We start from the raw sequence: 26,646 nt of genomic DNA on the forward strand, positions 1-26,646 counted from the left end.
AAGGGCTTTGCCCGAAACATCGATTTTCCTGCTCCTCAGATGCTGCCTGACCTGCTGTGCTTTTCCAGTACCACTCTAATCTAGAATCTGGTTTCCAGCATCTGCAGTCCTTGTTTTTACCTCAGAGAGACACAGCTGACAATGTCAGTGATTGGCCGAAGATTGTTTCAGCAGCTACCCAACATGCAGCAGAGATTGCACAGTGCGATCCCATCAGATGGGCCTGGACCAACAGAGTGAAGAGGGAATGCATCAGATTGTACTTATTGAGTCCTAACAGCTTTCGGTTTCTGTTCTTTTTGGAATCTTGTAACCTACATAAATTCCTGATCAAAGGGATCATTTGAAAATGATTAATGATTGATGATTGTAATTGATTGACAGGCCAACCAGCCAATCTTGACAATGACCTGCTGAAATGCAGCCAATCAACTGGGGGGTGGGGAAGGTTATCTATTTCCAAAGCATACACCAGACAGAGACTGAATCTTCACCTTTATTCCCTTTTCCACATTCACATTGACAGAAAAAAAACTGCAATTAACAGCCCAGACAGAGGAAGCTGCTCAAATTCACAGCCACAATGGTGTTTAAGGAAAACATTTGTGGAGAATTGCTCAATAACATGAGAATCCTGTCCCTTTAAACAGTGACAAAACCTTAAATTGGAACTGACAGCTGAGCAGGAAGGAGATCTGGTTTATTGAAGCAGAGAATTCTGAGGTTCACATTGTTTTGTACAGCTGACAGTCTTCAGCAACTTCAAGAGATTTTACTTGGCATCACAAGTCAACCCTGTCCCCATCAAACACTCCCAGAACAGGGACAGCATGGGGTTTGACACAGCATAAAGCTCCCTCGACACTGTCGCAATGATGTGCTTTAACATCCAAACCTCAGAAGGTTCCCTGAGCAGTCCTGAGAAGGAAGAGAGTTGAAATTCAGTGCTGACAATGACCTTTGTCCTGCCAGCTCAGCCCTGTTCTATTTAAAGTTGTGTCTCCTCTGTGGACTGTCTCCAACACTCTACACACATTCTGATCTCCTGATGCTCTTGCTGAGGGGAGAGGGGAGGGTCACGTGGGTGAGGGCACAGGAGAAGCGAGCGTTGGACTCCCAGTCAGACCCAGAGAGGGTCAGCAGGCTGCTGACACTGTAGGTGCTGTCCGAAGCTCGCAGGTAGTTGCTGGTCTGAACCCCGTCCGAAATGACTGCACCGTCTTTCTTCCACTGCACCTCCAGCTCATCGGGATAGAAGTGATTGGCAAGGCACACCAGGGTGGCAGTGTCCTTGGCATTAATCTGCTCAGGGGAGGGGGGCAGCAGGGTCAGCTTGGGCTGAGAGTTGTCACGGACTGAAAGACAAAAGAAACAATTTTAATCCCTGACATTTGAAGGGAATTCAACCCTCACAATATTCACTGACAATACGATCTTCTTGAACATTCTTAGTCAATACAGAATAAACCCAACAAATGAACAGACACTGTTCAAATTGCTTCTTGCGATCTGAGTGTCACTGGCAGGGCCAGCATTCATTACCGTCCCTAGATGTCCCTGAGAAGGTGATGGTGAAGCAGCAGAGAGAGAAGGGACAATTTTGGACCATCAGTTATGGAATGAATGTGGGAAGCTGGAAGGGCTATCGATGGGGAAGCATTTTAGTGACACTGATTACAACTCAGTGAGATTGAGAGGAGGAATGGAAATGGAGAACCATGGAGCAAGTGTAAAAGTTTTCATTTTACTAAACTGTGCGGTGCTTTGGTAAAAGTGGATCGGAACCAATGGCATGATGGGAAATCAGTGTCAGGGCAGTGGGAGCCCTCGAAGGATGAGACAGACTGTTCAGAATCTGTTCCCACAATGAGTAAGGGTGGGACTCCCACATCTAGACCAAAGAAACAAGAGGATTGGGGTTCACGTACTGACATGGATTGGGAACTGGTTGGCAGGCAGCACAGAAAGAATGAGTCTTTTTCTGAATGGCAGGTAATAACAACTTAGGGTGCCACAGGGTCAGCCCTTGGTACCCAGTTATTCATAATAAATAACAATAGAGTCATAGGGGCCCAAAAGACCCATCAGCCCATTGTGTCCATACTGGTCAAAAAACAACAACCCAATAATTGTCATCCATTTTTCCAGCAAAAGGGAATTAGATGCAATGTGTATTTAAGAAGGAATTAGATATAGTTCTTAGGATTAAAGGGATCAAAGAATGTGGGGAGAAAGTAGGAACAGGGGACTGTGTTGGATGAACAGCCATGATCATATTGAAGGGTGGAGCAGGCCTTGAAGGGCCGAATGGCCTACTGCTGCTCCTGTGTTTGATGTTTCTATCTGTTTCTCAGATAATGAAGGAATGTCTCTCATCATTTTGAAGCTGGAAGTCAGATGTGTGTGGAGGTGGAAGATGTGGCCATGGTGATTAATGCAGGTCAGTGAGGTGGTTCAGAAGACACATGGGATAAACTGTTTTTCTTTTTCCCTTGATGGAATGAGGGCATTGCTGGATCGGCAGCATTTATTGCCCATCCCTAATCACCCAAAGGACAGTTTCGAGTCACCCACATTGCTGTGGGTCTGGGGTCACATGGTAAGGATGGCAGTTTTCTTCCCTAAAGGACATAAGGGAATCAGATGCTTTTTCCTGACAATCAACGATGGTTTCATGGTCATCATTAGTCTCTTAATTGCAGATGTTGTTTTGAATGAATTTGAATGCCACCATCTGCTGGATTCTAACCCTGGTCCCCAGAACATTACCTGGATCTCTCGATTAACAGCTCAGCAATAACACCATTAGACCATCACCTCCCTTATCTCATTTTTGGTTGACTGTGAAAGCAAGGTGTTTGTTTATTCTGGAACTGTATAAAACCCCAGTTAGAGCACAGTGAGAGAACTGTGTACGGTTCTGGTCACCACATACAGGAAGGATGTGATTCCATTAGAGATGGGGACAGAGGAGGAGTTTGTCTGGAGTGGGGACTTTGAGCTTTGCGGAATGATTGGATTGGCTGGGACTGTTTTCTTTGGAACACAGGAGGCTGAGGGGAGATTTGATGGTGGTGTGTAAAATGATGAGGGGCCTGGACAGAGTGGGTAGGAAGGACTGATTTCCACCAGCACAGAGGGCAATAACCATGGGGAGAGATTGAAATCAGTTGGGGCAGGATTAGAGGGGGGTTGAGGGTCTTTGTTTTCACCCAAAGGTTGGTGGGATGTGGGACTCACTGTCTGAAAGGGTGGGAGAGGCAGAAACCCTCATCACATTGAAAAAACACTTAGATGTTCACTTGAAACAGCAAAACTTCCAGAGCTATGGAGCAAGAGCTGGAATGTGGGATGGAGCGTGGTATCTCTTTAACAAACCTCCGATTACCCACAGATCAGGAGAACTTTATCCAAGAACATTGGAGAAGACTCGGATCCACACACGTCAGGAAAGAATCACGTTGGGGTGTCTGTGTAGAAGATTCTAGATTATATTTCAAACCTTGCTGCACACTATTGGGCTGAGGTCAAGGGTGAGGCTGCAAAGAGTCTCAGTGTCCTAGGGTCAGACAGGGTCACTGCTCCTAATGACCCCATGACTCCTGGAAGGTGAGAGTGCGCAGACAATTGATGAGGATCCAGATCAGGAGACTCCAACCTTCAAGAAAGACTTGCACTTGTGTAGCACCTGTCCCCAATTCAGGATGTCCCACTGGATCTTTCCAGCAGACTGTGACCAGCGAGATCCCAAACACCATGTGATAATTAGCAGAGAAATACATTCTGAGTGATTTTGACTAGGGGATAAATATTGACCAGGGACACCAGGGGGAACTGCCTGCTCTTCATCCAACAGTGCCGTGGAATGGCATCTTTCACAACTGAAAGACTCTCAGTTATTCCAAAAAATGAAGAATAGTTCCTTGAAGATGAAGTTGCAGGTACATTGGGAAGTGACAAAGTTATTTGGTTTGCTTTCCTTTACTTGTCAGTGCATTGGATATTGGAGTTGGGAGCTGTTGCGGCTGTACAGGACATTGGTTAGGGCACTTTTGGAATACTGTGTGCAATTCAGTTCTCCTTGCTGTAGGAAAAATGTTGCGAATCTTAAAATGATTTACAAGGATGTTGCCAAGGTTGGAGGGTTTGCATGAAAAGGAGAGGCTGAATAGGCTGAGGCTGTTTTCCCTGGATCATTGCAGGTTGATGGGTGATCGTATAGAGGTTTATAAAATCATGAGCGGCATAGATAGAGTGAATAGAGAAGATTTTTTCTCCAGAGTTGGGGAGTCCAGAACTGGAGGGCATAGGCTGAAGGTGACAGGGGAAAGATTTAAAAGGGACCTAAGGGACGTTTTCAATCAGAGGGTGTTAAATGTATGGAATGAGCTGCCAGAGGAGGTGGTGAAGGCTGGTACAATTACAACATTTAAAAGGCATGGGTATGTAAATAGAAAGATGTTAGAGGGATATGGGCCAAATGCTGGCAAGTGGGACTAGATTAATTTCGGATATCTGGTCAGCATGGACGAGTTGGACCAAAGGGTCTGATTCTGTGCTGTCCATCCCTCTGACTCTAATTTTATTTCAATCCAGCCCTTAACACATCAGGCTCTCCCAAAGACAGTTACAGACAGTTTTGTTTGACAAGCAGTCACTGTTGCAATGTCAGTAACGTGGCAGCCAGTTTCTGCACAGCAAGATCCCACTAGAAGCAATGAGATCAAAGACCAATAATGATGTTGGCTCAACGATAAATATTGGCCTGAACTCAACCCAAAGAGAAAGGAATTTGGTTCAGTTGGATGGAAAATGAGAAAATGGAAGGTAAAGGAGGAGGTAGGATTGCTGGTTAGTGATGGGATTGATTGTTACCAAAAAATAAAAGAAAGGGATGGAATTTTTGAATATCAAAGGGATCATAAAAGTGCAGGGAAAATCAATAATAGAACAAACTTAAAGAGTTTGTATCTAAATGCACAAAGCATTCTGAGTAGGGTTGACAAAGTGATGTCACAATTCCAGGTAAATTGAGTTTCCAAGGAATTTAAACGAGTTAAAGTTGAGGAGGGCTCAGGAAAGGTTATTCATTTTTCTAGAAGATGTAAAAGGACAGAGAGTACAGAAAGGATCAGGAATCGAACATAAAGCACAGCAGATAAGGGGACAATGATGGGAAGGAGAGCAATCAATGCAGGACTAAGGGTGTTGTACTTAAATGCACACAATATACACAATGGGCTGGTAGTACAGATTGAAACTGGCAGGTACGATGTTGTGGGTATTACAGGGACATGGCTGAAAGGGAATTCGGGCTGGGAACTAAATATCCAAGGTTACATGTCCTATCAAAAGGACGGGCAGATTGGCAGAGGGGGAAGAGTTGCCTTGTTAGTGAGAAATGAAATTAAATCAATAGCAAGAAGTGATGTAGAGTTAGAAGGTGTAGAATCTGTGTGGGTAGAGCTGAGGAACTGCAATAAATAAAGAATCTGATGCAAGTTATGTCCAGGTCTCCAAGCAGTAATCAGGGTGTGGGGAAGGAAATCAATTAGGAGACAGAAAATGTCAGGGCAGACTTCAATGGATAGGTGGGCTGGGTAGTGTATCTCAAGGAAAGGATTTCATGGAATGTCGATGATTTTGGAGCAGCTTGTGGTTGAGCCATTATGGAACTGGCGGGTCTGGATTCAGTGATGTGTATTGAGGCTAACTTGATTAGTGAGTTTAAGGTGAAAGTATCCCTGTGGATAAGTGACCATAATACAATAGAATTCCCCCTGTAGTTTGAGAGGGAGAAGTTGCAATCAGATTGAACAGTATTTCAGTTGAGTAAAGGGAACTCAATGTGGTGGAGAATAGTGGGAAGCCCGAGGATTAGGAAGCCTTTAAAAACCTGCAGAGGACAACTGAAAAAGCATTAAGGGTGGAGAATGTGAAATGTGGGAGTTATCTAGCCAGTAATATAAAAGAAGATTGCAGGAGTTTTATCAGGTGTATAAAAAGGAAGAGGGAGTCAAAAATAGACTATGGATCACTGGAAAATGAGGCTGGAGAAAGAATAACAGGAAATGAAGGAATAGCAGAGGAATTGAATAGATATTTTGCCTCAGTCTGCACCATGGAAAACACCAGCAGTGTCCCAGTAATTCAAGACTGTCAGGGGTCGGAGGGGAGTGTAGTGGCCATCGCTAAGGAGGAGGTACTGGGGAAGCTGAAAGGTCTGAATATGGATAACGCACCCAGACTGGATGAACTACACCCATGTGTTCTGAAGGAGATCACTGAGGAGATTGTGGAGGCATTGGTGATGATCTTTCAGTAATCAATGGAGTCAGGGTATGGAGGTGAGATGGGGACGGATTTGGTGGGGGCAAGGGACAGGAAAATGGCTCACATACCACCCCTGTTTCAGAAGGGAGGGAGGTAGAAGGTGGGACATTGTAGGCCAGTTCGCCAGGACTCAGTTGTTGGTAAGGTTTTAGACTTCAATTTAAGGATGAAATTGCAGAGGATTGGAAGTGCAATGGCTTCATCAAGGAGACGTCATGCCTGGCAAATCTGTTAGAATTCTTTGAGGAGGCAATGAGCCAGTCAGACAAAGGAGAGTCCGAGGAAGTAATCTCTTTGGATTTCCACAAGGCATTTGACATAAGATAAGCGCCCACAGTATTAGTGGCAATGTAGTGGCATGGATTGAAGACTGGCAGGTTGGCATAAAGCAGAGCATGAGGAACAATGGCCGCTGGTGACTAGTAGAGTTCTGCAGTTGTCAATGTTATGGCCATAACTATTCACGTTATACATTAACAATCTGGATGAAGGAAGTGAAGACATTGTTGCTAAGTTTGCACGTGACATGAGATAGGTGGAGGGACAGGTAGTGTTGAGGAAGTGGGAAGGCTGTAAAAGCTCCTGGATAGGCTCGGAGAGTGGGCAAAGAAGTGGCAGACAGGATACAATGTGTGACAGTGTGAGGGTATGCACTTTGGGAGGAAGAAGAGATGCAAAGACTGTTTGCTAAATAAGGAAAGCTTTTGGAAATCTAAAGCACAAACCTCATTCAGGTTTCCCTTCAGTTTAACAGGCAGGTCCAGTTTGTGCTTGGGAAGGCAAATGAAATGTTCGCATCCATTTCAATCGGGCCAGAATACAAGAGCAGAGATGTACTGCTGAGGCTGTGTAAGGCTCTGGTCAGACCACATTTTGAATATTGTGAGCAGATTTGGGACCCATATTCTAAGAAACAATGTGCTGGCATTGGAGGGGTTTACAAGAATGATCCTGGGGATGAAAGGCTTGTCATATGAGGCGTGGTTGAGGACACTGTGTCTGTACTCGATGGAGTTTAGAAGAATGAGGAGGGATCTGATTGAAATTTGCAGAATACTGATCGGCCTGGATAGAGTGGATGCAGGACAGACTCGGGAACCAAGGCACAGCCTCAGAATGAAGGGCCGACCCTTTTGAGCTGAGGTGAGGAGGAATTTCTTCAGCCAGAAGGTGGTGAATCTGTGGAACTCATTGTTACAGAGGGCAGGGGAGGCCAAGTCACTAAGTGTATTTAAGACAGAGATAGATAGGTTCGTGATTGTGAAGGGGATCGAACGTTCCTGTGGAGTAGGCAGGAGAATGGGGGTGAGAAGCATATCTGCCAAGATCAAATGGCAGAGCAGATTCAATGGGCTGAATGGCTGATTTCTGCTCCTATTTCTTAAAGACTTCTGGAGAGTTTCCCCAAAACCCTGGAACACTGAACCCACTGGACTGTGAGCCCTGCTGGAGCTGTTTGTCATCAGAACTTTGCCAAGAGACAAACAAAGAGTGGAGAGAGTGTGCATCCATGTGGGAATTTCAGAATGTTTCCCAGCTCCTGGAATACCATGAGTACAGGAAGTGAAGTCTGTGACAGCAGTTAGAGCTCTGGGTTTTGGAGCTTGAGCAGCAGCTGGTGTCAGTGCGGAGCGTCTGTGAGGCTGAGAGCTCCGTGGAGAGCACGTTTCTAGATGTGGTAACTCTGCAGCCTCAGAGTATGCAGGGAGAGAGGGAATGGGGGAGCAGCAGACAGTCCAAAAGGATCAGGCAGCTAGTATAGGAGTCCCCAGGCATCCCACTCTCCAACCAGGATACAGTTCAGAATCCTGATGAGAATGATGGTTCATCTGGGGAGTGCAGCCAGAGCCAAGTCCCTGGCATCACTGGTGACTCAGCTATAATGGGGGGTTGCCGGGGCGGTGGTGGGGGTGGGGGGGGGGGGGTGGGGGGAGGGGGGGTGAGGGGTGGTGGGGTGGTGGGGTGGTATTAGCAAGACTGGAAGAGTGATCGTAAAAGGAGATTTGAGACTGAGGGCATCGATAGGTGTTTCTGCAGCTGCAGATGGGAATCCAGGATGGTGTGTTGTCTCCCTGGTGCCAGAGTGAAGGATGTCACTGAGCGACTGCAGAGCACCCTGAGGGGAGAGGGGGAATAGGCAGCAGTCGTGGTCCACATCGGTCCCAGTGACAGAGGGAGAAAAGGGATGTAGTCCTGCAGTCAGAATTTAGGGAGCTCAGAAGGGAAATAACATCAGGAACTCAAAAGTAGGAATCTTCAGGTTACTCCCAGTGCCCCAGGCAAGTGACAAGAGGAGCAGGAGGATAACACAAGTGACTGTGGGGCTGGGAAGAGGATCCAGGAGGGAGGGTTTTAGATTCTTGTGACATCGGGACTGGGTCTGGGGTAATGGGACCTGGATAGACCAGACAGCGTTGCTCCTGAACAGAGCTGGCACTGAGCTCCAATGAGGTGATCTACTCGTGCTGTTGGAGAGGGTTTAAACTAACTTGGCAGAGCTGTGGGAGTCAGGAGGGACTGTCAGAGAGGAACACCAAGGTCCACAGAATCATCAGTGCAGTCAATAAGTCACCACCCAATGGGAAGGATTTAGAGGAATACATTTGCAAGGAATTTACAGTGACCTGCAAATATAATAGTCATTACAAATGGGGTTGGGGGGGGGGGGTGGAATTTCTTTAATTTCTGAATATAGACTGGGGTAGTAGCAGTGTGAAGGACAGAGGGGCCAGAGTCGTGAGAGTGTGTTCATGTGAATTTTCTCCAGCTGCATGTTTCCAGTCCAATGAGAAAGGAGGCTCTGCTAGATCTGGATCTTGGAAATGAGGAGGCCCAAGTGGATCACGTGTCAGTGAGAGGACACTTAAGGAAGAGTGATCATTGTATCACAAAGTTGAGGGTGACGGTAGAAAAGAACAAAGGCCTTTTCAGGGTAAAACATCTTCACTGGGGAAAATGCCAGCTTCTATAAGATATGGATGTCTCAGATCTGAATAAAGTTGGATCAAAGGTTGGCAGGAAAGTCCTGAAAAGAATAGTAGAGGATGTGGACCAGGTATATTCGAGATACATTTGAAGGAGGGCAAACAATTCCTGAACTTACTCAAGGGCAAAAGTGGTAGAATTATGGTAAATAAGAAAAGGGCAAAAGAGTAACTAGAGAGAGAATAGGGCCCCATGAAGATGAACAATGTACCTCTGGGTGGATCCACAGGAAATGGTTTAGGTCTTAAATGAATATTCCAGGTCAGTATTTATCATGGAGAAAGACATGGAAATTTGGGAACTTGGGAAATAAATAGTAATGTCTTGACACAAGTCCACATTATAGAAGAAGATTTCTTAAAGTGCAAGACGGTAGATAAATCTCCAGGACCTGATCAGGTGTATCCCAGGACATTGTGGAAAGCTAGGAAAGAGATGGCTGGATCCCTTGCTGAGGTATGTTTCTGATTGACAGCCATGAGTGAGGTTCTGGAGAACCAGAGAGGTTGGCTAATGTTAGCCATTATTTAAGAAAGGCTGTAAGGAAAAGCCAGGGAAATCTAATCCAGTGAGCCTGAAGTCATTGCTGGGTAAGTTATTGGAGTGAGTTCTGAGGGACAGGATTTACATGCATTTGGACAAACAATGCAGTTTTGTGCATGGTAATCATGTCTCACTAACGTGATTGAGATTGTTTGAAGAGAAGATTGATGTAGGCAAAACAGTACACACTGTCTATATAGACTTCAGCAAAGCATTTGACAAGGTTCCACATGATAGACTGATTAGTAAGATTAGGCCACATGGGATCCAGGGGGAGCTAGCCATTTGGGTAAAAAAAAATGACTTCAAGATAGGAGACAGAGAGTGGTGGTAAGTGGTTGCTTTTCAGACTGGAGATCAGATGTCAGCTGTGTGCCACAAGGATTGGTGCTGGGTCCTTGGCTTTTTATCATTTAAATAAATGATTTGGATGTGAATATAGGAATTATGGCGAGTTTGTAAATGCCACCAAAATTGGTGGTACAGTGGATAGTGAAGAAGCTTATCTGAGAGTACAGTGGGACCTTGATCATTTGGGGAAATGGGCAGAAGTGTGGCAAATGGACAAAAGTGCAGACTGCAGATGCTGGAAACCAGAGTTTAGATCAGACTGGTGCTGGAAAAGCACAGCATGTCAGGCAGCATCCGAGGAGCAGAAAAATCGACTTTTCGGCTAGAGGAATACTGATGAAGGGCTTTTGCCCGAAACATCGATTTTCCTGCTCCTTGGATGTTGCCTGACCTGCTGTGCTTTTCCAGCACCACTCTGATCTAAACGTGTGACAAATGGAGTTCAATTTAGATAAATGTGAGATGTTGCATTTTGGAAAGTCAAACCAGGGCAGGAGTTATACTGTTAATGGTGGGGCCCTGTGGGGTGTTGCTCAACAAAGTGACCTCAGGGTGCAGGGGCAGGGGCAAGTGCAGGGTGCAGGGGCAGGGGCAGGGGCAGGGGCAGGGGCAGTGGCAGGTGCATGGGCAGGGGCAGTGGCAGGTGCAGGGGCAGGGGCAGGGGCAAGTGCAGGGTGCAGGGGCAGGGGCAGGGGCAGTGGCAGGGGCAGGGGCAGGGGCAGGGGCCGGTGCAGGAGCAGGGGCAGGGGCAGGGGCAGGGGCAGGGGCAGGGCAGGGGCAGGGGCAGGGGCAGGGGCAGGGGCAGGGGCAGGTGCAGGGGCAGGGGCAGGGGCAGGAGCAGGGGCAGGGGCAGGGGCATTATTCCTTGACAGTGAAGTCACAGGGAGACAGGGAGATGAAGAAGGTGTTGGGTACACTTGCCTTTATTGGTCACTGCACTAAGTATCAGAGTTGGGACATCATTAACAGCTGTACAGGAAATTGGTGAGGCTATTTTGGGAATAACGTGGACAATTCTGATCATCCTGTGATAGGAAGGATGCTGTTAAACTTAAAATTCTGCAGAAAAGATTTACATGGATGTTGCCTGGAACTGGAGGGTTTGAACTGTCGGAAGAGGTTATTTTTCCTGCAGGATCGGAGACTGAGGGGTGGCCTTATAGATGTTTATAAAATCTTGACAGGCATGGACAGGGTGTATATCCCAGGTCTTTGCCTTGGGAAAGGGAATGTAAAACTAGAGGGTATAGGTTTAAGATGAGAGGCAAAAGATCCAAAAGGGACCTAAGGGGTAACTTGTCACACAGAGGGTGGTGCGTGTCCAGATCGAGCTGTCAGAGAAAGTGCTGGAGACGGATACAATTATAACATTTAAAAGATGTTTGGATGGGTACATGAATAGGAAGGGTTTAGAGGGATGTGGGCTAAATGCTGGCAAATGGGATGAGGTCAGTTTTGGATATCTAGTTAGCATGGAGGAGTTAGACTGAAAGATCTGTTTCCACGCTGTCTGACTCTGTGAACATTAGTGGCTGGAAGAGCTGAGATCTTTTACCCTGAAGTGCCGGAGGCTGAGGAGTGACCTTACAGAGGTTTATAAAATCATGAGGGACATAAATAATGTGAATAATGCAGGAAGGAGGTGAATGTTTTGTAGAGCTGGTAAACATATGCACAAAGATCATTCCAGGGATGAGGAATATCAGTTCTGAAGATAGATTGGAGAATTTGGGACTGTCTTCTTTGGAGAAAGTTACAGATCACACAACATCAGGTTATAGTCCAACAGGTTGATGTGGAAGCACTAGCTTTTGGTGCGCCGCTGACAATCATTTGATGAAGGAGGGATGCTCCGAAAGCTGGTGCTTCCAAATAAACCCCCTGTTGGACTATAACCTGGTGTTGTGTGATTTTTAACTTTGTCCACCCCAGTCCAACACCGGCACCTCCAAGTCTTTGGAGAAGGCAGCGAGGAGAATTGTTCCAGAAATTCAAAATCAGGAGGGGCCTGGAACAGAGTAAATTGGGAGAAAATGATTCCACTTGTGAAAGGATTGAGACTGTGAGGCCACAGATTGAAAGTAATTGGAAAAGTAAGAAAAGTGAGATGAGGGAAAACATTTTCAGCCAGTGGGTGGTTAAGGTGTGGAATGCACTGCCTGAGAGTGTGGTGGAGGCAGCTTCAATTAAAACATTCCGAAGGGAATGAGACTGTTATCTGAAAAGGAACAATGTGCAGGGTGACAGGGAGAAGGCAGGAGAATGACACTCAGTCAATTGCTCATTCGGAGAGCTAGTCCAGACAGGATGGACGGAATGGCCTTCTTGTGCACTGTAACAATTCTGTGATTGTGTGATTGAGCAGAGTTAAAGCTGGGGGAGGTGGGAGCTCGGTGTCTCACTGTGCTGCTGCTGCTGCTGCTGCTGCTGCTGCTGCTGCTGAGGTCAGTGAGATCAGAGACTGGGACAGGGAGCCAGAGCTCACATCAAACTCTGCCCCGTGTCCGTCACACTGAGACTGGCAGGAGGCTACTCACTGATTTCACTCCATGCTGCAGGAATGGGACCACAGGCTGCAAATGGGCAGAGCTCCTCCACACGGTGAGTAAAACTTACTGACTTATATCTTGCTTTTTTTAAAGAGGGCATGAAAGTAAAGAAATACAGCTGGACACCCTGTTCGACACAGTGCTCCTCAATCAACCATTTCATTCACTGCAGCTTCCCACTAACACCTTCAACAAATCAGCAACTGTATTTTAGAAAGTGTGTTTCAGTATTGACAGGGTTAGTAACAGAGGATTGAGGTTTACTTACTCAGTCTGAGCTTGGTTCCTTTACCGAACGTAAGACACAGTGAGAGCTCCCAGTGCAGAGGCTGTACAAAAACCTCAGCTCTCTGCTTTCCTCTTATCACTGTCAACCTCTCTCTGTCTCTGTGTGTCTATCGCTCACTCTCACCCTCTCCCTGCCCCTCTCTGTCTCTCCCTCATTCATGTGTCTTTCTCTCTCTGTCTCTCTGGGTTGTTTCCAGCTGGGCTCGGGAGGTTTGTGAAATTTATTTTTCGATGTTAAATCTTGAGGCAGCTCTTCACATGTGGCCATGGAGTGTAAGAGAGAAACTAGAGGCCTTCAGTGAGCGTTGAGACACCACAGGGACTGGAGTGTGCCGTGGACAGTGGAAATCCCAGCATGGGGTAATTTGATCAGTTTCATTCAGATCTAACTGGATATATCACTTCAGGCAGTGAGACTGTGTGTTCATTATTATACATTTTATGTGACTGTGCGATGTGTCAGTCCAGGAGGTGGTGTTGTGCGTGTTGAGGTTTTTGTATGGCTCTGTATCACTGTGTCGAGGGTAGCTGCTATACTGCTGACAGTAATAGTCAGCGACATCCTCATTCTGAACGTTGCTGATTGTCAGGGTGAAACTGGTCCCTGATCCACTGCCGGTGAATCGATCGGAGACTCCTGTGAATCGAGTTGCTGCATTGTAGATCAGGAGAGAGGGTTTCTGACCTTCTCGCTGCTGGTACCAAGCAAGGTTGCTGCTAATGCTTTGACTGGCCTTACAGGTGATGGTTGCGGTCTGGCCCAGTCCCACTGACAGCACCGGGGGAGACTGGGTCATGGTGATGTCCCCACTGATACCTGAGGGGTCAGAGAGAAACACAGTGAAGTCAGAACTGTCACACAAAGAGCCTGTCAAATGAGAGATTGTTGGAGACACTGAGCATTCCTCTGGTTTCAGCATTTTCCCTTCAATCACAAGTCAGTGGAATTGGAGTGAAATGGAGAGCAGCTAAAGATTCAAGGTGGAAGGAGAGAGATTTGTACCTGCGACACAGAATGCCAGGGGCCAGATCAGCTGGATGTGTGAAATCATGGTGTGTGCTCCTGTCCCTGTGCCTGGTTCCTGATAAACTCTCCCTTCTCTGGGCTCTGCTTTATAAAGCTGCAGCCTGTGAGAGTCTGACTGGGTGTTCCTCAGTATGTAAATGGCATCAGGCAGAGAGAGCCACGTCAGCCCCACACACTTCCTCTTCTCTCTCTCTCTCTCTCTCTCTCTCTCTCTGTCTCAGAGTCATTGATGTGAACAACATTGAATGAGGCCATTTGGCCCATTGTGTCTGTGCTGGTAAACAGCGGTCTGATGACACTAATCCCATCCTCCAGCTCTTGGCCCGTTACCCTGGAGGTTACAGCAACACAAGGGAATATCTAAACACTGCTCCAATGTCACGAGAGTTTGTGACTCAACCAGCCTTTCAGGCAGTGAGTTCCAGACTCCCACCACCCTCTGGGTGAAAACATTTCTTCTCAACTCTCCTCTCACTCTCCAATTCTCCAACTCGCCTGGCCATGGACTCCCTCGTGTTCAGAACGATGAGAGGGGATCTGATTGAAACATATAAAATTGTAACAGGGCTGGGCAGGGAGGAGGTTTCCCCTGGTTGGGGAGTCTGGAACCAGGGGACACAGGCTCAGGGGGATAGAGGGTAGACCATTTAGGACTGAGATGAGGAAACATTTCTTCACTCAGAGGGTGGTCAACCTGTGGAATTCGCTACCACTGAAGGCTGTGGAGGACAAGGAACTGAATATATTCAAGAAAACAAGAGAGATAATTGTTTTGCATTTTAACAACTTGAAGAGAATGGGGAGAACGCAGGAATATGGCTTTGAGAGAGAGGATCAGCCATAGATCATAGAATGCCTACAGTGTGGAAACAGGCCATTTGGCCCGACAAGCCCACACTGACCCTCGAAGAAATTATGACATTCAAAAATTGATACAGCCATGATCATACTGAATGACAGAGCAGACTCAAAGGGCCGAATGGCCTACTGCTGCTCCAAGTTTCTACGTGTCCATGTCTGTGTTACCTTCAATCTCTGTACCAGGTTTTTAAGTCTTTTACTCATGTAAAAAGTGCCATCCTACCTACCCTGTCACTGTTCTGAATAATCTTATCCCTCTCTATCAGGTCCCTGTTAAGCCTTCACTGCTCAAAGCTCACATTCAGGCAGCATCCTGGGAAATCTCCCCTGTACCCTCTCAGGTACAATCACATTCTTCCCAGAGTGTGGTGACCAGGACCTGTCCCTCTCTCTCTCTGACTCACATCTGCCATTTCTTTCTCTCTACCTCTACCTCTCTCTCCCACTGTTAATCTCTTTCATGTTCTCTCTCTGTCTCTCTCTCTCTCCCTCTCTCTCTCTCTCACACACACACTCTGTCTCATAGCCACTCTCTCCAACTCACTGATGCTTTCTCACTCCATCTTATCATCTGTTTCTCCATCTCTCACTGTCTCTGTTACTCGCTCCCTCTCTCACTTCAATTAAAAGCCTCCAATTGTTATCTGTCACTCTCTATTCCTCCCTCTTTCTCTCTCCTTCCCTCTCGACCTCCCAATTTACAGTCTCTCTCCCTCTCTCTCTCTGTCATTATAAATCTACCCATACTCATCTCTCTCTCACACTCAATCTTACCCTCCCTCTCAACTCTCTTCATGCTTAGTCTCACACCCATCCTGTCTCTCACTCTCTCTCTCTCCTTGTCTCTTTGTCTCTCTCCATCCCTCTCAGTCACACTGTCTCACATCTTGTTTCTCTCTCTATCCCTCAGCCTCACCATTTCTACCTCCCTCTAACTCTCTTGGTCCCCTCACATATCTTACACCATATCAGATGCTAGTCTCACTCTCACTCTCACACTATTTTTCACTCCATCTCTCTCTCTGCCTCACTGCTCTCTCTTTCTGACAGTGTCCTGGGTGGTGACAGTTGAATGCAGGATAAATCTCCCTCTACTCTGTCCCACTAATGGATGTTAACCCTTGACCCCTGTTTTGTCCTGGAGTAAGGCCCTATTTCCACATTGACCAGGGTTTGGCCTCTCTCAGGAAGATGGACAGATTCTGGTCAAATGAAGGGCTGTTCTGTGCTGTTGGCCTATTCTCACTGGGGACTCATTTGGACACAAACCTCATTCCATGAAGGCCTAGCAGAGAGAGGAGATCCTCAGATCATCAGTGTGAGTTGGAGGGACAGGACAGGCTCTGACCACTGACCCATCCTGTCCATTCACAACATGTTCCAATCCCTTCCCCTCTCCTTCCCCTTCCATGGTCAGTCTTTTCTGAAATGGAGTGTTCCCTTCCCTGTCTCACACCAAGGAGGAGATGAACAGATATTTAATGGGTAATGGGTTAAAGGATGATGGAGAGTGAGCAGGAAAGTGGAGTTGAGTCTGAGATGGGATCAGCCATGATTGTATTAAATGGTGGAGTGGGCTCGAGGGGCTGAATTGCCTGCTCCTGCTCCTAGTTCTTATGTTCCTCCATCCTCTCCCCCATCCCTCTTACTGCAACTTTGTGAACATTCTTGGAATGTTTGGACATTGAAGGAGTTATGTGAATTCAGGATTTGTGTGGATTTAATGTGGGGACAGAATTGCACACGGGCTGTGATAGCTCCTGTGGGTGAATATCCAACTGGCAGGCTTCCGCCTTCCATATACAAAATGGGGAAGTGGGGGAAGCCGGAATGTACTGCCGGGGTACACGGCACTGTCCTCTAGCAATGTGGTTGACTCTCTAGTGCCCTCTGAAATGGCCGAGCAAGGCTCTCAGTTGTATCAATTATGACAATGTTTCAAAAAGAAATGAGACCGGACGGACCACAGGCATCGATCTAGACACCGAAAAGACAATGACAGAAACAGCCCTGTCTACCCTGCTCCATCCTCCTTACTGACATCTGGGAGCTAGTGCCAAATTCAGGAGAGCTGTCTTACAGATGACTCAAGCAACAGCTTGACACAGTCATACTCACAGATTCATACCTTACAGACAATGCCCCAGACACCACCATCACTGTCCCTGCATGTGTCCTGTCCCACCAGAAAGGCAGACCCAGCAGAGCTGATGACACAGTTGTCTACAGTCAGGAGGGAGTTACCCTGGGAAGTCTCAAAATTGGCTCTGGACCCCATGAAGACTAATGAAACTAAGTTAAACATGGGCGAGGAAACCTCCTGGTGATTACAAGATATCTTGCTCCCTCGGCTGATGAATCAGTCTCTCCTGGATGTTGAACAACATTTGGAGGAAGCACTGAGGGTGATGACAGCAGAGAGTGTACTCTGGGTTTGGGGTTTCAATGTCCACCACTGAGAGTGGCTCGGCAGCAGCATTACTGATCGAGCTGGTTGGTTCCTCATGGATGTAGCTGAGGGACTGGCTCTGCAGCTGGAACCAAAAAGATGGAAAAAGATGCTTGACCCCATCCTCACCAATCTTGTGGCTGTAGGTGCATCTATCCTTGACAGTATTGGTAAGAGTGACCAGCACACAGTCCTTGTGAAAACAAAGTCTGACCTTCACATTGAGAATCCCCTCCATTGTGTTGTGTGGTACTATCACCGTACTAAATAGGACAGACTCCGAACAGATATTGCAACTCAAGGCAAACTTGTAAATGGGGATGATTGCCAAAGATTGCATAATGCTCAGCACTCTTCTCAACTCCTCAGATACTGAAGCAGTCCACGTGCAAATGCAACAATATCTGGACAATATCCAGGTTTTGTCTGAGAAGTGACATTTCCCATTGGTGCCATGCAAATGCCAGCCAATCACCATCACCAATAAGAGACAAACTTAACATCGCCCCTTGACAATCAATGCTATTACCATCACTGAATCCCCACTATCAACATTCTTGAGGTGCCATTGACCAGAAACACAACTGGATTCACCAAAGAAACACAGTGGTTACAAGAGCAAGTTAGAGGCTAGGAATACTGCATCGAGTAACTCACCTCCTGATCCCCCCAAAGTCTGTCAACCAAGTCAGGAGTGTGAGCAAATACTCCCCACTTGCCTGGACAGGTGCAGCTCCAACAACATTCATAGATTGATATTGTCACAGAGTCATACAGCACAGAAACAAACCCTTAAGCCAAACTTCGACATGCTGACCAGGTTTTCTGAAGAGAATTCATCTGATTTGCCTGCATTTCACACATATCCCTTGAAACCTTTCCTATCTATGTCGATTGTATCCTATGTCTTTCTTATCCACTCAAAAAGCTTGATACCATCCAGAGCAAAGCAAACTCCTTGATTGGCATCGCATTCTCAAAGCATCCAAACTCACCATCACTGACGCTCCATAGCAGCAGTGTGTATTATCGATAAGATGCACTGCAGAAATTCATCACTGATCTTCAGATAGCACCTTCCAAACCCATGGACAAAAATAGAAATTGTGGGAAAAGCTCAGCAGGTCAGGCAGCATCTTGGAGTGAAATCAAAAATATCATTACAGGTTTAGCATGAAATATTAACTCTGATTTCTCTTCACAGATGCTGCCAGACCTGCTGAGCTTTTCCAGCACTTTCTATTTTTGTCTCGGATTTACAGCATCTGCAGTTCTTTTAGTTTCCCTCCAAACCCACGTTCACTTCCATTTAGAACAAGAGCAGCAGATACATGGGAACACTGTGAGCTGCAAGTTCCCCTCAAAAAAGCTTAGCATCCGGACTTGGAAATATGTCGCTGATCCCTCAGCTTTGCTGGGTTAAAATGCTGGCATTGTGGGTCAACTTACAGCTTGTGGACGATAACAATTCAGGATGGCAGCTTCCCATCACCTACTCCAGGGCAACTAGGCTCAGCCAGTGAAGCCCCTTCCCACAAGTGAATATGCAAAACCAAATGAAGTGTTCCTCAGGAGGGGAGAGGGAATGTTCAGGGTCCTGAGCTCCATTTCCCAGCCCAGGCAGTTTGTTTCGCAATGAATGAATGAGATGCCAATTTGAAGCCCAGGTTCAGGGCAGTCTCACTCTGTGGACATGAGGTCTATAGAGGGAATTGGAGATTGAGCTATAAAGGAAAGATTTTCTGGGTTACAGGGAGAGAGGGGGGAAGCAGTGGGACTAACTGAGTCATTCAAAGGCTTGATGGGCTGAATGGCCTCCTCCTGTGCTGTCAGATTCCAGAGAGTGCAGATGGTTGACAGTTTTCTCCCGTCTCAGTAACAAGCATCCAGCTGCTCCGAGCTCCTTCTTTCACTTCCTCTCTTGGTGAAGTTTCAACGTTGCGATCTGACAATCTTTGCAGTTATTTGTTACACTGGGGCTTTCTGCTGTGGTCAGAATCTCTAATAATAAGTGCCCAATCAGTGACAATCACAGCAGCTCAGAGCAGTCAGGCTCACTGGGAAACACATAGGGAAGATCACAACCATCCTCTTCAGTTCCCGGTACAAACTCCATCCCTCTCTCTGAGCACTGTCTGCAGCTCAACCAGACTCTTTACAACTTTGGCCTCATCTTTGGGGCTGATTTGAGGCCCAAATCCTCCACATCACAATTATCAGCCACTGAAAATCTCAACCATGTTTTTGTGACCATTCCAATGTTATCCAGGCCCACATCACAGCTACTGATTTCTGTAAACATCACCTCATCCCAAACTCTGCTGTCTGTGTTCAAACTCATACCAAGTCCACCCCACACCCCTGCCCACGCCTCCCCACCCCACCATAACCACCACAATCCTCACTGACTGACATCAGCTCTTGGTCCAGCAACACCTCGATTTTTAAATTCTCATCCTTGTTCTCAATCTGCTCCCTGTTGTTCCACCCTCCCTATCTCTGTGACCTCCTCCAAGCTGCCTCACTCAGTGTGATCAATAATCTTGGATATATGGCTCTCTGTTTCTTCATCCAAGTCATTGAGAAATATCGTGAAAAGCTGAGGTCCCAGCACAGATCCCTGGGAATACCACTACTCACATCTGGCTCATTGGAACACACGCACATTATCCTTCCTCTCTGTCTCCTAGACAGACCCATTCCTGACCCAAGGTAAATGCATTTCTCAAATTCCATCCAATTCCATGATTTGGAGATGCCGGTGTCGATCTGTCGTGTAAATGTTAAAAATCACAGAACACCAGGTTCTAATGGAACAGGTTTGTTTGGAAGCATCAGCGTTTGGAGCGCTGCTCCTTCATCAGATGGTTGTGGAGTGTAAGATCTGAATCAATGTTTCTTTTGTGGAACATTTTTAAATATCTTTTGGAATTCCCTATAGACAATAGCCATCGACATTCCCTTATATCCCACATTAGTGAGCTCCTAACAAAGTGTAACCCGGTTAGTTCAAGATGTCTGAACCTTTGTCAATCCATGCTGATTCTCTCGGACCAGTTCATATTTGTCCGTTATTCTGTCTCTAAAAACAGACTCAATCACTTCCTGACAACAGACATTCAATGGAGATGCTCATTGTGATTGAGGCTCGTAAACAGCTAGCACTGACACGAGGGGCTGAACAGCCTCCTCCTGTGCTGGCACCTTCTCTGTCTCCTGGACAGAAGTATTTTACAGATTAAAAACTAAAGACCAGCAGCAAATTTTAAAACATAAATTAAAAAATCCTCAAATAATTTCCACATACAGGGCCAGGCGATGTGTAGTAATTGTACGATGGGGAAGCTGGTGGAGCCCATTGTAGCTCAGAGTGACCACATCAAGTGATGGCCAGAGATGTCCATTTCCTATGAATGAATGAAGGAAACCACTGCACCATGGTCCAGGAGGCCACTCAGATTGGGGGAGCACAAAGAAAAGAGGGGTCTTGATAATGAAGGGAACTGATAGCATCCTTTGTGAGCAGGATTGAGAGCCCCACATGGTGTGTTGCCTGCCTGGTTTTTAAGGTAAAGGCACCTCGAGCCATCTTTTAATTATAACAGACTTGGGGGGGGGGGGGGGGGTTGCGGTGGGGGTTGAGGATCCAGTTGTTGTTGTCTGTGTCGGGACCAACAACATCAGCAAAAATCGGCAAAAGGTCCTATTTGGACAATATCAGGAAAGCTATCAGAAGGATATTGATTAAACGGATGGAGAGAAATAAGAAAGAGGTGAGTACAGCATCAGTGCTGAGGAACAGATTCCAGTGAATGGACCAAATACGAGTCCTACATATGAATGCATGGAGCGTAAGGAATAAATACAATAATCTGCAGGCACAAATTCAAATTTAAGATTGTGGTATCGGATCAATTACTGAGCCATAGTTGCAGAATCATTCAGATTGGGAACGATATCTATCGGGTTAGAAGGTTCACAGGGTGGATATGGGGAAATGGCAGAAGAGGTGGAGCAGCTTCATTGATGAGGGAAAAAATGGCTTCAATGGTGAGGGAGGTCATAATGAGGAGAAAACATTCAGTGGGACTGAGGAGCAGGAAAGGATCTAAAACTGTAGTAGATGTTGGATACAGACCCCCCTGACAGCAGCTCTGAGGTGCTGGATTATATATATATAGACATTAGACAAGTGTGTAGCAAAGCCAGTGTATTATTAATGGGGAAGTTTAACTTTAACTTAGATTGGGAGACAGACAAGCCCTCTGTCAGAAAGGTAGTGAATTGCTGCTGTGTGTCCAGAATAGTTTCCAACAGCAATAGGTCCTGGATACAACAAGGGGACAAGCAATATTGGAATTAGTCATGAATAATGAGATAGATTTAGTTCGTAACTATTTGTGCATGAATATTTATCAAATAGTGATCATAACATGATCTAGTTCAGTGTCGCATTTGAAAGTAAAAAGCATGAATCAGCTGCTAGAGTTTGAGATTAAGGTAAGGGCCGACTTTAACGAGATGAGACAGAGACTGTCCACAGTAAACTGGGAAAATCTGCTTTTGGGTAAAACAATTGAAGAACAGTGGGGAATATTTAAAGGAACATTCAACACAAAACAAAGCCAGTTTATACCTGAGAGGGAAAAGCGAACAAACAACAATGGTCAATTAAAGAGATAAGGGAAAGAATAAAATGTTAAAAAAAAGGCTTACAGAAAAGCAAAAAATAAGGTCAGATTCCGCTGAATGGGATGGATACAAAAGGGCCACATGTCAACTTCGAAGAGCTACCAAAAGTGATTCTGAAAGGAAACATGTAAGGGATAACAAAATCAATCAGGAGAAATGTTACAGTTCCATAAAAGGGAAGCTGGGAGGTCAGGAGCAATATTGGCCGTTAAAGACTGAAAGTGACAATGGGGAAATGACAGTCATGTTAAATAAATACTTTACCTCAAGATTTGCAGTAGAAAAGGAAGAGGACTTGCCTGAAGTCCAAAAGGAATTAACAGAGGATCTGTGTCAGGGACTGATTAGATTCCCTGCAGTGTGCAAACATGCCTTTTGGCCCAACCAGTCCACACCGACCCTCCGAAGAGTAACCCACCCAGACCCATTTTCCCTCTGACTAATGCACCTAACACTATGGAAATTTAGTATGGCCAATTCACCTGAGCTGCACATCTTTGGATAGTAGGAGGAAACCCATGCAGACAATGTGCAAACTCCACACAGGCAGTTGCCCAAGGCTGGAATTGAACCTGGGACTCTGTGCTGTGAGGCAGCAGTGCTAACCACTGTGTCACCTAAATAAAGTTAATGTCAATATAACATGTGTAATAAGGAAAATAATGGAACTAAAGAGTGACAAATCCTCAGGACCTGAGGGTGATAAAGTAGTAATAGACCACATTGCAGACACCCTGACTATAATCTTTCAGAGTTACCTGGATTCAGGAGTCGTACCTCTGAATTGGAAAATTGCAAATTTCATTTCACATTTAACAAGGATGTTAGAGAAAAGCCAGGGAATTACAGGTCACTAAGCCAACGTTTGTGGTGTGGAAATTGTTGTAGTCTATAATCAAGGATGGGGGTAACTGCAGACCTTGAAAATGGTCAGTTAATCAGGGAGAATCAGCATGGATTCATGACAAGTTGGTCATGGTGAAAAATCTCATTGAACATTTTTGAAGAGGAAACAAAATTACTGGGCACAGTAATGTCAATGGATGTTGTTTATAGGGACTTCCAGAAGGCATTTGATAAAATCCCATGTAAGAAACTGTTCAACTCAGTTAGAAATCCACAGAATTGAGGCTAAAATACTGCCATACCGAAATTGGTTGAGTGACAGGTGACAGAAAATAGGGATCATGGATAAGCGCTGAAATTGGCAGGATGTGACCAGTGGTGTCCAATAGGAATGTGTGCGCATTCCTCAATTATTTATATTATTTATTAATGCACTGGATAATGACATAGAAAGTCAGATACTCTAGTTTGCTAACGACACAAAGTTAGGCAGCTTTGTAGGTAGTGTTCATAGAGTCAGAGAGTCAGCATTCATCCAGTGCAATCTTTAACAGAGTATAATTTATCTGTGACATAGAACTCCTTGACTCCATCTCCCTCTCTCTCACTCTCTCTCCACACCCCTCTCTAACTCAGCTGCATAGATCTCACTCTGAGTTCCATCCCTCTTTCTCTGTCCAAGGTCTAGCCCCCTCTCTTTTAGTGCTCTATCTCTCTCTCTATATCTATCTATCTATCTCTCTCTCTCTCTCTCTCTCCCTGTGCTCCATCTCTTGCTCTCTAAGCCGTATCCCTCCCTCCATTGCAGCTGCTGGGAGTTCGATCTGAGCCAATGCCAGTGAATCCCATGGAGAATAATGACGGGATATTTGGAGTGTGAGTTTGATGATGTAAATGTGAACCATTGCAGCAAAGACATTACAGATGGTTTGTACAGACAGCAAAGCCCAAACCAGAGCATTGTGTCAATCAACATAGAACTAATGAAAGCTTCAATAGAAATAATTATTAATGTGATTCTCAGAGATATCATTATTCTAGTTACAAATGGCTATTTCTCAGTGAAGGTCCATCCTGCTGAATGTTAGATACAGCTGGGCTTTGAAGAAATATTGGGCAGATGGAGTGTAATGTGGGGGAGTGTGACCTTGTTCACTTTCACAATAATCATTCAAATGTGACTGGAGAGTTGTTAAGTCCACAGAGCAAAACTTGCCATTGGGTATAATCCATTAGGTGTGATAAATACAGAAACTCGCTTAGTTCTAGTTATCAGTGAGTTCTTGTCAACATCCTTTGAACAAATCAATTTTATACAAGAATGATTTTCTACAAACCCTCTCTATGCAACCTTCTCAGGTGGGAATAGGGAATGAATCTGGTTTTGTGACGCGACTCACATTCCTCAAGTCTATACAGAATTAAATTGAACAGTTTGGTTCAGGAGCCAATACTACAGGAGAACTCCAATTACTCTGATATGGTTCAATCAGCTGATTCTCCAACATGGAAGCCCTCTGTTCCATTGCCAGTTTTGGTTGGTTTTTGCTTTATTTTGTCTGAATTACCAAATTCATATTATATTTGAATCACGTGGTAGATCTAAGTGTATCAATACAAGTCCACAAGATAAAGGAGCAGAATTGGGCCATTTGGCCCATCATGTCTGGTCATTTACAGTTGATAATGTTCCTCAGCCCTCTTCCCTTTTCCCTGTAAATCTTGATCCCTTGACCAATCATGAGCCAATCTGTCTCTTTCTTCAATACACTCAATGAATTGGCCTCCAAGGCCCTCTGCAGTTCCACAGATTAATGACACTCTGGCTGAAGAAATTGCTTCTCAGCTCAGTTCGAAAGATCGTCTCTTCACTCTGAGGCTGTGCCCTCGGGTCTCCAACTCTCCTATTATTAGAAACATCCCCTCCATGTCCACTCTATCCAGGCCACCCTGTATTCTCTAAGTTTCAATGACATTCCCTCTCATCTTTCTAAACTCCATCAAGCACAGAACCAAAGTCCTCAACGAAACCTCATACAAACATCTTTGTATTGTCTGAGCAGCCTCACTAAATCTACCTGTTGATCTTTCTCCAGATACAAAAATACAGTGTCTGAAGTCTCAAATATCTCTGAATTTGTTCATCTAATAACAGGAAGTTTCCTTTGGGAAGTGTCCAGGTCTTTTTTGATCTCAAGCTTTTTCTGATCCCCTCCTCTATTATACTCACTACTTGACAAACTTGTACATGACGGGATGGTTCCTCAAAAACTGGGAGAGGAATTAAGGATGCTGGTTTTGCATTGAGGTTTACCTATAACTTGACAAGTAAGACACGTTTTATAAAACTGCACCACATCTTTATCCAATTGTGGCTCAGTAAAATATTTGTTTCTGGATGCCTGTGTTTTCCAAATCCCCATGTGACCTGCCATGGGAGTCGCATGTGCTCCTTGTACTATCTCCCTATGATAGCTGGGTGGGACCACTAGCCAATGTCTAACTGACCATTCTTCTGGGGGTCTATGAGGGGGTCTCCACTTCCTCATCAGCGCTCCATTCTGAACACAATAACACTCTGAAACTCCTTCAGCCTCGACCTCAGTATGAGTTGACTGTGCTCATTTATCTCAGTCAGGATCTGCTTTTTGGATCTGTTGTAATTAGGGACATCATACCAACCACTCCACCTGGATTATCTTCACCCTTTCGGAAAGTTTCAGCGATCCTTTCACTTGCTGTGATGTCACACCAACCCTTATTGATGGATTTTGTTTAACCATTGCCCTGGTTACCTCACACGAAGGAGAGAGACCAGGAACCTGTTCCTGTCATTGTTCTGTTTCTTGGCCTTCCTTTGGACATTCTGTAATTATCGGGGAAGCTACTGCCTTTAGTCCTGACAAATCATGCCCCAGAAGGAAATCGACTCCCTCAACAGGGAATGTTTTCCCATTCCGACAATTACTTCTCCTGATAACAAATCACATTCCAGTTGTACTGTATACAATGGAAGTGGAATATATTCTCCACCAATTCCATTGATGAATACCTTAGCTCTGGAGGGTAATTAGTTCTTTCTCCAGTAAAAGTGACTGTGTTGCTCCTGTATCTCTCAGTTTGGTTCTGGGTTTAGCTGAAGTAAAGGAGTCACCATTCCTTTTGATAAAAGTCCTATCCACCTCTCATCTACCTGACAACCTCCTTTACTAATGACAAAATTCAGCTCCGGCCTTTTTGTTATAGTGACAGCTACAACCTGCTCTGTGGGATTATCTGTCTGTGTTCCCTTCTCTGACTCATTTTACTAACTCCCATTAATCCCATGGGTTTACCTCAACTTCCAACATTCCAAACATACATGGCCCACCTTATTCCAAGAGAAACATTTCAGCTTCTGATCATCACTTCCACCCTCAGCAATTTCCTTCTTAATCTGAGGAGGAGTTCTCGGGCTGTTCCCTCCTGTCCATTCTCTCCCCTGGCTATCTACCTTCCTTAGACTCTCCCAATTTTTATTTTTCTCCCATTTCTGGGCCTGATGGGAAAAAGGTTTCTGGATCGGTCTCCCATCAGGTGACTTCTCCACCTCCTGATGCTGCTTGACTTGTTGTGCTCTTCCAGCCTCCTGTTTGTCTACTTTGGATTCCAGCATCTGCAAGGTTTTGGTTTTAACAAAGTCTATGATCATTAGCCATTCTAGCTGCTTGTCTTACTGTCGT

The 26,646-nt window shown here is 45.5% G+C and overlaps 1 gene segment (V, D, J or C); it reads right to left on the minus strand.

The window, feature by feature from the left end:
* Positions 1 to 497: 497 nt before the first annotated feature.
* LOC132809354 (Ig kappa chain V region Mem5-like) lies at positions 498 to 14,120 on the minus strand. The segment is given in 4 exon segments: positions 498 to 1,355; positions 13,030 to 13,065; positions 13,567 to 13,866; positions 14,053 to 14,120. Coding segments are annotated over 4 exon segments (714 nt in total).
* Between the last annotated feature and the right edge of the window lie 12,526 nt (positions 14,121 to 26,646).

The sequence above is a fragment of the Hemiscyllium ocellatum genome, unplaced genomic scaffold (assembly GCF_020745735.1).
Source record: "Hemiscyllium ocellatum isolate sHemOce1 unplaced genomic scaffold, sHemOce1.pat.X.cur. scaffold_1105_pat_ctg1, whole genome shotgun sequence".
Classification (NCBI taxonomy): domain Eukaryota; kingdom Metazoa; phylum Chordata; class Chondrichthyes; order Orectolobiformes; family Hemiscylliidae; genus Hemiscyllium; species Hemiscyllium ocellatum.